Source organism: Egretta garzetta, unplaced genomic scaffold, assembly GCF_000687185.1.
Source record: "Egretta garzetta isolate BGI_Z169 unplaced genomic scaffold, ASM68718v1 scaffold382, whole genome shotgun sequence".
Classification (NCBI taxonomy): domain Eukaryota; kingdom Metazoa; phylum Chordata; class Aves; order Pelecaniformes; family Ardeidae; genus Egretta; species Egretta garzetta.
In genome coordinates this window covers 1-13,806 of record NW_009258793.1, presented here as the reverse complement: position 1 = coordinate 13,806, position 13,806 = coordinate 1, and the positions used below count along the sequence as shown (strand labels likewise).

Below are 13,806 nucleotides of genomic sequence, written 5' to 3'. Positions count from 1 at the left end.
GCGGGGTTTCGTGTGCGTGCGGAGGAGCCCCGTGTAGCAGTTGGTCACCGTGCCTGTACGGGCAGGCCCCGCGCGGTGGTCTCTGTGCGTGCTGTGGGGGGCGGCCTGTGTGGAGCGCTGTGCGTGGTTTGTGTACGGGGCCCTGTGGGGCGGCCTGTGGGCGCGTTATATCTGTTGGGCCCCATCTGGGGTTTTGAGTGGTTGTGGTGGGTCTGCGCCCATTTGCAGCGGCACCCTGTGTGTCAGTGTGTGTGTGGAGGGACGGTTCCGTCTGGCGCTCTGCGTTTGTGAGGGAGGGAGGGATGGATGGATATGGTAGTGATGGCAGACTGGGGGATGTATGCGTGGGGAGCGAAAGCTTGGACTCCTAGAAGGCTGCTGTAACATCACCATGTTCTCACAGTGCCCCCTCTTCTCTAGGAGCCGTGTGAGACGCCATGGCGCAAGCACTTGCCTCCCCAGGGCTGTTCTCTGATGATGATGTTGCAGCATCCCCTGTTCTTGAATCCACAGCAGCAGGGTTTGGGGCTGATGTGCGTAAGGACCTGCTGTCGGAGTTCTCTGCCATCTCTCCAAATCTGGAGGGCTCCCAGCAGGTGAGGTTGGAGCTCTTCTGTCACAAACAGGAATTTGACTTGTTTTGACTTGTGGCTGCTGTGTCCCTGCACAAAGGCATTGTGATGCAGGGCCAACACAGACTCTTCAGAGGAGGCTAGAACAAAATGTTGCATTGGGAGCAGCAGTTCCTCTTATAAGCATTGTGCGTTATGAAGGGCACTGTCAGTAAGTGTCTCTTAATACGATGCCTCTTAGTGTGGTGCTTGATCTGGGGGTTGGTTTTGGTGTCAGGTCTTCAGGTTGTTGATCTGATTCACTAGATAAACAAAAGAAATGTTGGTGTGCCTGGAAATGCCTAAGAAAGCTTCTGGCACTGCTGGGTATTTTGGGAGCAGAGAGGTGCCCATTAGATACTGAGCGCTAGTCAGGGTAGCCACGCCTGTGTTCCATGCTGTGGTTCCTTTTAGTGTTGATGGATGGCTGTGTACTGCCTCTCTGGCTATCATGTTTAACCTGTGCTGATTTTTCCAGGCTGTAGCTGAAGACAATAATGGAAAATTAAAGGTGTATCTGAGAGTTCGACCTCTGAAATCTACAGAAGTGGAAAAAGGGGAAGACCAGGTGAGGCACTGAATGAAGCAGTCTCTGAGCTGGTTGCCTGTGTGCCTGCTGGGAGATGCTATTATCCTTTGCTGTCTGTGCTGTGGCCTCTTGTAAGCCATTGTGATGATGAGGGTTTATGTATTCTTCAGGGCTGTGTCTGCATTGAGAATTCAGAGACCCTTCTTCTAAGAGCCCCTAAGGACTCCTTCACCATGCGGAGCACAGAACGTGGAGTGGGACAAGCAGCGCATAGATTCTCTTTCACCCAGGTAGGCAACTGGGACAAACAGTCCATCTGGAAGTTTTTCAAGCTTAAATCAGCCTTACAGGTTGAAAAGCTGGCTTACTAATACACAACGATTCCAAGGCGCTGTGTGAACTATGTAGTATCATACAATCCTCTCTACATAAGTTTGTTTCTATTGCAGTTTCCTTAGTTATTCTCTTTTTAAGCTGATCCTGACAACTTGTTTGGCAGCAAATGCCAAACTCTTGCTTTGTTCATGAGGTTCTAAACGCACTGGAGGCTGTAGTGATATCGGATGTTACTGGATTAAGCAAGCGAACACCTTATTTTTGTAGGGGGCTTGGACCGGAATTACTGGTGGGTCTCTTGCTCATGATGTGGGGCTAGTTGAGGGAACAAAGGACTACATAATATCAGTTGAACAACCATCAACAGTCAAAAGATAAGAAAGATCTACATGAGGCCATTTTTCATGTGTCTTGTTCTCAGATCTTTGGACCAGATGTGGGGCAGAAATCGTTCTTTGATGAGACAATGAAGCAGGTGGTAAAAGATGTGCTGAATGGGCAGAACTGGCTGGTTTACACCTACGGCATCACCAATTCAGGGAAGACTCACACTATTCAGGGTAAGGAGAGCAGCAGTTGTTAGTAGCCTGTTGAGGAAGTTATCTGCTTCTACGCGTGAATGCTCAGCTCACTGTTGTTGTTCTTGCTTCAGGCAGCAATAAAGATGGGGGGATCCTGCCTCGCTCCTTAGCAGTCATCTTCAACAGTGTGGGGGACCGGCTGTACCCAGCCATGGATCTGAAGCCGTTCCTCTCCAGTGAGGTGATCTGGCTGGACAGCAGGCAGGTGCGACAGGAGGAGACCAGGAAGCAGACCGTGCTGCGGGGTGGTTTGTGGGAGGTAAGCACACAGCTTCTCGGAGGTTTAATAATAATAGGGAAAGGATGGTGCCATATTACATACATGCTCATGTTCTTTGTTTCCTTCCAGGAGGAGTTGTTAACGCCACTGAAGAGGAGTCATAGTGCCGAATCTCAGCTCCAGGCCACCACCAGTGGCAGTTTTGACAGTGGAGTTGCTGGCCTCTCTTCATCTAGCCAACTCACCAACCATTCAGACATCAGCCAGACAGAAGGTATGTCTGGAAGCCTGTTGTGTACTACCTGTTGCTTGTTGCTGGAGGATGCGGGGAGAAAGGGTGATGGCTGTTTGGATCCTGTGTTGTTGGTAAGGGAGCAAAGGTGCTGTAGTATCACAGTTTTCCCTTTGAAAGAGAAGGATTTCGGGGCTGAAGAACTTTGTACCTATGTCTTGCCAACATACGAAGAACTCACCACTGCACAGGAACTCAAGCCTTGTGAAATGAAAAGTTCCCTGATACACACTTCAAGGGATATGGTTACTGAGCAGCTGAATGCCATGCGATGGGGATAGCTGGAAAGCAGGGTGCTAAAGTGACAGGCTGCACTGAGTACCTGTGCCCAGATGTTCAAACCTAGAAACTGCTAGCTGATTAGGTATCCAGAAGCATGGAGTGATTGACGTAACAAGGACTAAAGCTCCACTTACACTGGGAAGAGTTCATGGATGAAATATCCTAGACTTCTGGAATCAAGATCAACTGTATAAAAAGTCCTTACACTGAAAGGAGGATGCTGTTAAATGGAGTCTTAAGCTGACTGACTGGGGACAGGCATTAGTGAAGGTCCAAATGAGAGGAGGTATATAGAATAGGTTAGAGTCTGGGATAGCCTTCCTTTTTTGTACAGCCAAACAGTTCAGGTTGGACCCATGAAAAGCTGCAATCCTGATTTTTTTTCTTTTTTCCTTTCTCTATCTCTTCCCCAGAACTGGGCCCTCGCTGGGCTGACTTGGATCGCATTTCACTCACCAATGCAGGAGATGTGCAGTTCTCCATCTGGGTCTCCTTCTTTGAGATTTACAATGAGCTAATCTATGACTTGTTAGAACCAGCTTTACCTGGCCAGAACCGCAAGAGGCAGACACTGCGGCTCTGTGAAGACCAGACTGGCAACCCCTATGTGAAAGGTAGATTTACCCGAAAGGCATTTTTATTGGCCTACTAGGGAGACTTGAGGACTGAGTGGGTGGGTGGCTTAGCAGTGATGTGTTGGGGAGCATGATGGCCTCTTGAAGATCTCAGATGTCTGGATTACGGGAATGTTGTTTGTTAAGGAAATGCAATGGTGAAGTTGGGGATGAGATAATTGTCTACCAGTTTCCTAACTTCCTTGCCCAATGCATGCCTGCTTTTCCAGATCTGAACTGGATCAATGTCCGTGACGCTGATGAAGCCTGGAAGCTTCTGAAACTGGGTCGGAAAAACCAGAGTTTTGCTAGCACCCACATGAACCAGAACTCCAGTCGCAGGTCTGAAGGGGGAGGGGGTTGTTTAGGCAGGCATACAATTCTGAGGGGCTTTTGAAGGTTGCATTTCGCTTTTAAAATATCTGCATGTTTCTTTACAGTCACAGCGTCTTCTCCATTCGGATTCTGCACTTGCAAAAAGGTGGCAGCGAGATTGTTCCAAAAATCAGCGAGTAAGTTTCGTGATCTCTAGGATTTGGGGGTGTTCTCTGTGGACTCAACTTTCCTGTGTCTTTTGTTGTGGATCTGGGGTATGGGAAGTATCTTGAGGAAGGTCTTGTTGAAAGTATTTCAAAGGAAGTTCTGAGGTAGTTCTCAGGCTTTTTGCATGAAGGTAAATGTGAGTAACCCTACCCTTGCAGCAGAGCTGATCCAAGTGCTGCCAATGTCTGTTCCTGGGATGTAGTTATCTGGAAATGGGTTGTCTCAGTACCTGGGAAGTGGCTGTCCTGAGGACTGGCAAAGGATCTTTGAACTTGACACTGCAAAGCTCGTGTTGTTATCTTGTGTAACCCCTCTGCTAAGGGTAGCCTTTCTGTCCAGCAGTAGCCCATACACCCCAAAAGAGCCTTCTGTGCCCTTCAGGGGAAGCTGGGAAGGTGAGCAGGGTAGGCGATCGCAGGGTGTCTGAATTGTAAACCTGGCTAGAACAGGACAAACCTAGTAGATTATGTGAATATTGCCTGCGTTTTCTCAGGTTATCCCTGTGTGACCTTGCGGGGTCAGAGCGCTGCAAAGACCAGAAAAGCGGGGACCGAATGAAAGAAGCAAACAACATCAATACCTCCCTCCACACACTGGGTCGCTGCATTGCTGCCCTGCGCCAGAACCAGCAGTCCAAGTGAGTACCTGGAACTCCACAGGGAGTGCGTGGGCAGGCTGTTTTGCTTTCCCACAGGCTCATTCTTGTCTCTCCCCATAGGCTGAAGCAGACTGTAGTTCCCTTCCGGGACAGCAAGCTAACCCGTGTGTTCCAAGGTTTCTTCACTGGACGTGGGTGTTCTTGCATGATTGTCAACATTAATCAGTGTGCATCTACGTATGATGAAACTCTGTATGTAGCCAAGTTCTCAGCCATTGCCAGCCAGGTAAGTAGCACACACCAGGATCATGGGATGGTCGGGATATGTCCAGCTTCTGTGGGAATGGCCCCCTTCCCATCTTAAGGCAGGGGGGAGTGCTTGCAAGTCTTCCCTATGCTTCTCCAGTGGATTACTACCTTTATGGTATTTCTAGATTCTGCTAAACTGAAAGGGTTGGCAGGTTGCAGAGAAGTGCTGTGTTTAAAGACTACACAACTTCCAGGCTTTGTGGATTAGTAATGATGGCCTTTTCCCGTTCAGCTTGTCCAGGCGCCTCCCACAAAGCTGGGACTTCCATCCATACAATCAATCATCAAAGAGCACAATCGGCGAACCAGCCAGGGTCCAGAGGCAGAGGCAAAAGAAGTGGAATTGGAAGAAGACAGTGAGGATGAAACAGATGTCTCCGTGTATGAGAAGGAGGTGGGTTGTGGTTTGTTTTACAGCCTTTATGGATACAGTGGCAAGAACATGAGTTAGCTTTGGCCTAGGGGGCGGATCTAGGGCTCATCACTATACCAAGAGGTTACAGAGAACCTCAGAAGGATACAGACTCCAGAAAACTGGGAATCCATGAGGAAAACATTCCACAGTTGGTCTAACCCTGAAGCACATGCTTAATTTGGAAACACTTTGTCATCTGTGGAATAGGGACAGTAAGAGCTTGGGTGCAGACCTATAACCCCTATTCTGCAAGGGAAATCTAGAGATCAGAAAACATGGAAAACACACCGCTAAATTGAGGAAGAATAATCGAACTTCCTAGATACTCAAAGTGGGCAGCTGGAATAGCTGAAAGATCAAAGATGGAAGTTGTATACCTACAGAGATTTGTGTTGTAATGTGTCAAGGTAGCAAATGCAGGTGTAGCCCTGGGCAATGCAGCAGGGGAAGCTGCTCTGGAGATGGCTCCATCTGGAGTGCAGTGTTGAGTAAGCCATCTCATGGGAGAGGAATTAAGACCAAACCTGGCAACTTCTCTTTCCAAGTAACTAAAAGACTCTTAAACCTAGATCACCCAGCCTATAGGTATGGGATCACCTAGTTTATTCTAGGCCTTAATTCAGTTGTGCAGTGTGGGCAATGGAGTTTGTGTCCTTCTTGCAGGACTTGTTGCGTGTAGTGGAAGCTGCACGAGAACTGCTGGTGCAAGAACGGCAGGAGAAGCTGCAACTAGAAATACGCCTCCGTGAGGAGATGTGGAATGAGATGCTGGAGCACATACAAAAGAAGGAACAACGGTGCAGGTACAGCTTATGCTGATCTTCCTCCCTGTGTTCAGGGTGAGCTACAGTACCGAGAACTGCCAGACCCTGACATGTAGTTGTTTGCTCTCTTTGTAGCCAACATATAGATGCTCAGAAGGAGCTGCTGGAGGAACTGTATGAGGATAAACTGAATCACCTGAAGGAGTCACTGACCGACTATTACCAGGAGGAGATTCAGGTATTTTCAGGGCAATGAAATGACATCAGGAAAGTGGCAGTGGGTTGGGAGGGGACTCTGGGGTACTTGATTCTGGGAAGGTGACTTATGCAAACTGAAAGGAAAGATTTTGCTTTTTGCTGTTATTTTTTTTTGTGGTATTATTTGATAGCTTGATCCGCAATTTTTACTTCTCGTCTACTGCTTTACAGTAGTTCACTAGGATTTCTAATTTTCAGCCCTTAAACTAGAAACTAATATGCAACCATCCTGAATATCTATTTGTTCAGCATGATTCTCTCCCCCCTTATTCCTTTTTGCTGATGGCTTGCTTTGCACTCTTCAGATTAACATGAGTTCTGTGAATTTCTCTTCTTAATCTTAGTTGTGATGATGGGTATGGGCCTGTCTACATTTTTCATGCTATGGCGTTTGAGTAGCCTATGGGACTTGTTGCAGACCTCTCTGAAGATGCCAACTCTCAAAAAATCCCTTGTCTCTAGAAGGCTGTAGAAGAGTGGTTTAGGCTCCCAGGAAACGGGTTCACTTTTTTCACTGAAAGGACATTAAAGGCTGTGGGTCCAACATGTGAAGTGTGTGATTGAGAAAGTCTCCCAGGAGAAAGACATTGAAAGTTTCAGAAAAAGCTGTGTTAAGAGAATCTTGTTGAATATTTGAACAAACTTGCTTTCTAAGGAGCGTGATGAGAAGATTGAGGAGCTCCAAGCTGCTCTGGAGGAGGCAAAACAGAAATTGGAGAGCCTGGATACTAAGCAAAAGGACTCGGGGCAAGGCTTGCGTCGATCAAAGCGAGTGGCTAACTCATGCACTCTACAACAGGAGCTGGTAGATACTAAAGCCAAACTGGAGCAATGTCAAATGGAGTTAAATACCGCAACAGCAGGTAAGACAGTGATGCTGCACTGGTTCTGAACTATGCCTGAGCGATCCTTGTACAGAGGGTTAGAGATACTTTTTTCAGTAGGATACAATGGATTCGGACATCCTGAAACCACTGTTACGAGTTGTAGATGATAGGAATAATGTGCTGGATGGACAGGGTTTCACTTCATTTTCACATGATACTAGACTTTAGGGCAGGATCATCTCCCTGTTCAAATTCTAAAGTCCCTTTGTGCAACCGAAAGGGAGAAGCCTGGAATGTTTGTGCATGTCTGCAAAAAGCTTTTCTCACCTTGCCTGTGGCAGCTCATTTCAAGGGAAGTCCTGACTTCAGAAACACTGGAAGCTTATGAATGTACTGTTGCTCACTACTTTTTGTCTGTTTCTAGAATTGCGCAAGTACCAGAAATTACTGGAGCCACCTCCCTCTGCCAAACCCATTACTGTGGATGTAGACAGGAAGCTGGAAGACGGACAGAAGGTAACTCTATCTCTCTATGTTACAGAAAGGAACACTTGCAGGGTTGCTGGTTTAAACAGTTTTTGGAGCTGCTGTTTCCAGGTTTTTAAACAAATGGTTGAAGCTGAAATGGGTCTGTTGAAAACAAACCATAACTAGAGAGGTAGAAGGCTGTGGTACCTCACTCAGATGGGATCCTCTCTCAGTACTGCATGTCTGAATTACCCTGGAGTGGCTTTTTTTGCAGAGCAATGTCAAAACTAGCTGTTGTATTAAACCTCTCTCTCCTGCAGAATGTCAGATTGTTGCGTTCAGAATTACAAAAACTTGGGGAGTCTCTTCAGTCTGCAGAGAGGGCGTGCTGCCACAGTACAAGTGCAGGGAAACTTCGAGAAACCCTCTGTACATGTGACGACATTCTGGCCAGACAGGTAATGTGGCTGTTTTGCTATGGGTTGCACAGGAGGATATAGTCTATGCTCTTTGCCATAATCATCAGAATCACCTAGGTTCTTGCAGCTGCAAATGACTTATTCTCTAGACACATACTGCCTATTACATTAAGGGAGCTATATTGCTAACTTTTTCAATGGCTGAGTCAGACTCCATGCTTAACTATCCAAAGGAGACCTAAATTGTTCCTTTTCAAGTTAACTGACAGCCTGCACTTAAGGCAGGAGAATTCAGAGTTCTCATTTCCTTATCTGCTTCACTCTATCACAGTTGCTATGGCAGCATGTTTGCAGTGGGATGGATTCAGCTTTTTCTGAGCCTTACTGTTCCTATTTTGTTACTGAACAGCTACACTGTTGACAGCAGAAGCTTTTAGGCATGGCCCTATTTAGCACACCAGCTAGTGAATTTTGGCGAAGGCAGTTTATCCTCTTCAGTTCACAGTAACCAGGGAGTTAGCCAACTTGTCATATCTTTATAATATTGCCTTCCCTTTCTCAGGACCAAACACTGGCAGAACTGCAGAACAACATGATGCTGGTAAAACTAGACCTGCGGAAGAAAGCAGCTTGTATTGCTGAACAGTACCACACCGTGCAGAAGCTCCAGGCTCCTCCAACATCGACCTTAAAGAAACGGTTCTGTGCCAACAGGGAAAATGTACAACCAAATCAGCCTCCTGGTAAAAAGCCCTTCCTGCATAATCTTCTGTCACGTTCAGCTACACGTCCTGCTGCTGGCAGAGGGTGGCAACTTCGTTCAGTTGCCCTATGACTTTTCACAAAGAGATCCCTGCCCCACTATTACTGGAACAGGTGGCAAATCCAATATGATAACATCTATTTTTCTTTGTGTGCTTGTTTATTGTTATTGTAGCTGCTTGAGAGCTTATGTAAACATTTTTGGATATGTATGGTTAAACTTTTAATTGATACCAAAGTGGACAAAATGACCTTTTGTAACTTAAACACTACAACAAGGAAAGTCTTTAAATATAAAATAATGCAGAAGATCAAAGTTGTTTAACAAAAGGACAAGTTAAAAGTTGAGTTTTCATCTTCAACTATGTTGGCACATAATTCAAAAATAAGTTCACAAGATCCTCCTTGAAAGATATTTTCCCTTCCTTGAATTATAATCCTTTATTAAAGTATACACGTTCTAGTTCAGGGCTGTTCTCTCGGATCTTGGCTTGCAATTCTGGCTCCAAGCGTGTTACGGACATAGAACTAAGCAAAAGAAACAGTAAAATGATTATATATAACAAGCACTTGAATGTAAAATAAGATGGACAATGCATCTGGTTAAATTTCCTGGATTGTGAAGAGTTTTTAAGTCTTTTTTAACTTCTTACAAAGGAATTATGCTCACAAGACCAGGGCAAATGAATCCCTGCTTAAAAGGCGACAAGATAGGCTATAGCTTCAAGAAATGGCTGTTGCTACTACCATAAAGGTAGGAATCTACTTACTTGCCTGAGGTTGTTGCTGGTGATAGAAACTTACCTTCCTAAAGGTGTTTTTATTAAATATAATGTACTTGCCTATTTAACTTACTGCCTGATTTTATTCAGTTGAATAAAAGGTTTATTTTTGTAAGAGTCATCTCACAGTAAAGTGAATTAAGCTGCCAGGTCATTTAACAGCTGCAATTTCTTAAATACAGTTTAAGGTCTAATCTTTCCATGAAATGGAGAGCCCTGGTTAAAATCAAGAACTGTACCACACTTGCTATGCTAGTTTGTGAAGTCATCTCCAGGTAGCCTAGTGACACTTATTTACCACAATTCTCTATTCTATGCCAGGCAGGGAAACCTGTCTGACTGCTTTGTTGTAAAGCAATTGCATCGGATAAGATTTCAGTATTGTCTTCTGGAAGTCAAGAGCTACTTCAGTTGCTCAATATTTTAACGGATTCAGCTCCAGCTTGCATTGTTTAAGGTACAGTTGGCAGCTTGTCAAGTTTAAAAAACCAATAATAAGGCTTAGTTGAATTTAAGAACCCTGTTCATACTGGAAACTTGAGCTATTTGTAGGTAACTCATCCAGGTCTCATTATGATTTCAATCTATAATGAATATTGTTTCTAAGACAATTTTCAGTACTGAGCTATTTCTGTATTGATGAAAAATTCTTTATGGAAAAATATTTATCAAATTACAAGCATGTAGTCAAGAGTTCTGTATAACCAGAGGAGCTTCTAGCTGAAAATAAAATGGGCTCTGACTGTATTTAATGAAGCCATAACCTTACTGGACATGAATATTGTTTGGATGACATTAGCCTTTTTTATGAATCATGCCAGTGATTCTTAACTCTGCATTACCAAGCTCAAACTTAGCTTAAAATAGCATGGTTAAACTACTTGCCCACACCTCTCGTTCACTATCCCTATGTAGCTGTGTCTCAAGCTGCTACGAGTTTGTAAACAAAATGAGCCCCATTAAGCTATTGTATATTACTGATGAGTAACATAGTTATTACTTTTCTGAATATTCTCATGTTTATCACACTTGTTATATGGGAATTAAGACTGTATGCTCTGGGAGGCAATGACCACTTGTTTCTGTATTTTATGCAGTACCTTGCATGCACCTGGGAGTGTGACATTAAAGTAAGAATAATGTAACAGAATACGTACCTTTTTTGAGGAAACAGCGCACAACACAGGGGTGTTGCAAACACAAGACTAGAGGAGACAAAAATGGGTTTGCAATATTTAGGGTGCTAAAAGAAGTTTCAAAACCCTTAGGCATGGTCTTCTAGTAGAAAGCTTTTTTTTTTTGGTACACAGTGAGGTAAAGTTCCATGAAGTGCTATGTAACCTTTATTTCTCACTGCATTATAGCTCATTGCATTATACCATATGAAATCATGTACCTGCAATGTAGTACTAAATGCATCAATACCATGCTTACAAGTGTGTATAAAATTATCATCTGATGTCCGTTCAGTGTTTTGCATTGGTGTGCATGACAACATAAAATGCTGGACAACAGCAAAAATTTGTTAACCAAATGTTTCAAGAATTCATCAACCTACTGGATTAGATTCCAATTTTTGTATATGGAGGCAGCAGCTAAAGCGTCTTTTCTAATCAGGCTGCTACATGCCTTTTTTTGCCACTCCCTCTCTTTTTCCCTCCTGCTTTTCTTGGCAGCTTCTTCATTACTAATGGCTTTTTTTAATATGGTATTATCAATTACAGATATGGAAGTGAAGTAACTGCTGTAGCCTCATTAAGTCTCTCAACTTTTTTCCTTTAAACAAAGTGCAAATATTGCTACTTTCTCCAAAAAATCTACAACTATCTCTTAAAATAGGAGATGTAACCCGAAAAATCACTTACCAGAATCCGACTAATCCAACTTGAATGGGAGCACTCATCCAAGGAAATCTCTGTTAAAAATAAACCGGACACAGTGAGTATGGTAGCTTTTCTCCCCTCCCTGCCTTCCTGGAATTCTTGTATTGTAAGAGACAGATTGGACCTAAAAGACTCTTGGACAGGATGAAGGCAAAACAATTACCAGCATACCTTAAAGCTGAGCAATTTGAGAGCCCAATTCCTTTGGAAAGTAAGAAAATTCCCAGTGATGTCAATGTAGACTGTTACCCTGAGTAAGTTTCCCTTAGAAGCTACAATAGGTGGTTGACTGTTTTACTTATGACATGATCCTGACTATGTGGGTTGTTTCTTTGAGTCATGCAAGCCCACAGCAGCTAGCAACACGGCTGGAGTTTGAAGTGGTGCTGCAGATGCAGGGTGCTGGCACCCCTAAGAAGAGCTAGGTCTGGCTACAGCTCCTATCTCTTCAGTGACATCAAATGGTTTTAGCTTACTACTGGAGATCTACACTGTCAGCAACAGCAGCCACCAAGCATAAATAGGGAGGTGTCAAGGAAAAATGCAAGTTTGCCTCTCTTAGCCCTTTCTCCTGTCTTACGATTTGCTTTGATGTGTAGGAACTTGCCCCTGTGGCACAGTCTGGTATGCTCCAGTTCTGCAAGAGTTCACCTTTTATTAAAGGAAAAAGGGGTAGAAGAATTGGGGAAACAAGGCTGAGAACGCAACAAACACATAACCCGTGGACGCATTTTTAGTGTATTCTTCGCTACTGTAACACCAGACCTGTTTAAATGACAGTACTGCAATGGCCTGTTGCTACAAAAAAAAAATAATCAGGGTCTCCAGTCAGCAGGGAATACGCAATTGCTATGACAAGAGGAAGTTGATTTTAAAAGAAAACAGCTGAAATGTTAAAAATCACACATTACAATGGATGATGTTTTCAAACAAGATGACTTTTTTTTTTTTTTCCTGCAAGAAGTGTTTCTCAAGATGTAGAAGTTAGAGGGCAAACTGGTGAACAAAAGATGGGCACTATTTGAGAGTGGAAGCAGAAAAAGGAGATTTAGAAAGCTCGGTAGGACAAAGCTCAGTGCTAAGGAAGGTCACAGCAGCATTAAGAGGCACGGAAAACAAGCCTGTGTGGATTAAACTTTCTCCGGAGCCTGAGGGAGAAGAAATGATGTAGAAGATTGCTTCTTGTTTCTTTCTTTTTTAAATTTTTTGTCTGATGTTAATCTGTAATCCAGAAATGAGTGCAGGAAGAACTGTGCAATTCAGCAATAACCTGCAACAACAGATAACACATGGAAAGAGAGAGCAATAGCAAGAAAGATAAAGAGTGAACGCAGCAGTGCTCTGCTGGTCTGGCATTCCGCTAAACACACCTTCATTTGACTGAGATAAATTCACTCAAAATGCTTTACGTTTTGCACATTGGGAGAGTTCACGGCAAGAGATGGTGTAACTGACAGTGGGAGGGGTGTAGGACTGTGGCATTGGCAAATATTACATGTATTTGGGAACACAAGTCAAACTGTATGGCACGTGACTTCAGTTTCTGAGGAGAATTAAGGAAGAGGGACGCTATGCATTGCAGTGTGAGCGTGGGACCTGAGAAACAGAACAGAAAAACCCCAAATATTTTATAACTGAAAAGTTTGTTGGAGGGTGTCATGAGTGTAATAGATGGGTTCATGCCTTTATCAGAGCTGGTCATTAATCTAAGAGTGAGAGGTGTCTACTAATACAGACAATATACAGCATCTATTTCATGCAGTGGAACATTTTTTGCCAAGGTACTTGATCTTAGTTACCGCCTCTATTTTTCAAGAATGTTACCAGGCTACACTTATCAAGAAAGAGGGTGAGGTAAAACTCTAACATTGGGAGGTCAATATTAAGAATTGGAGTTGCCCAGGGAACAATGTAAAACAATAAAGCACAACTCAAATGCAGGCTGTACATCCCTACAAAGAGATAAAAGGAGAAGTACAAGACAGCAGAAGAATTTACTGTGTTAGAGAACTATCATTTAACTCCAGAATAAGGCATTTCCTGATGAATTAGGATTTAATTTCCAGATGTCTTTATGGGACCTTTAGTGGTTAGTGCAAAATGGAGAAATGCTAATTAAGCAAACAAAAGCCATAAGGAGAATCGGCATTTTTCTAACTGCTCCCTTTCATTGTTGGATCTCAAAATCTGTCAGCCTTCCCAGGCTAGCTACGCCTGTTTTCAAAAAAATGAATAAATGAAATAACAGTTAAATTAGGAATGCATGGAGGACTCAAAGGCATAAGACTTTCAAGAATGATGCTTAAAAAAAAA

At 43.8% G+C, this 13,806-nt stretch overlaps 1 protein-coding gene and 1 long non-coding RNA gene across 2 annotated transcripts; one reads left to right on the top strand and one right to left on the bottom strand.

Annotated features, from left to right (window-relative positions):
* Window positions 1–409: 409 nt before the first annotated feature.
* KIF20A (kinesin family member 20A) lies at window positions 410–8,915 on the top strand. The gene is made up of 18 exons (XM_009649580.2): window positions 410–596; window positions 1,090–1,179; window positions 1,311–1,430; window positions 1,898–2,036; window positions 2,129–2,316; window positions 2,407–2,551; window positions 3,265–3,465; window positions 3,696–3,807; window positions 3,906–3,977; window positions 4,502–4,645; window positions 4,727–4,892; window positions 5,148–5,309; window positions 5,994–6,133; window positions 6,230–6,332; window positions 7,008–7,215; window positions 7,604–7,695; window positions 7,968–8,105; window positions 8,629–8,915. The coding sequence occupies exons 1-18, from the start codon at window positions 438–440 to the stop codon at window positions 8,899–8,901; spliced, it is 2,652 nt and encodes an 883-aa protein (XP_009647875.1). The 5' UTR covers window positions 410–437; the 3' UTR covers window positions 8,902–8,915.
* A 15-nt stretch (window positions 8,916–8,930) lies between these two features.
* LOC118451755 lies at window positions 8,931–13,788 on the bottom strand. The gene is made up of 3 exons (XR_004841305.1): window positions 11,476–13,788; window positions 10,768–10,815; window positions 8,931–9,356 (listed from the first exon to the last, which is right to left on the bottom strand). It is a non-coding gene; the product is annotated as an uncharacterized LOC118451755 (long non-coding RNA).
* Window positions 13,789–13,806: the final 18 nt, after the last annotated feature.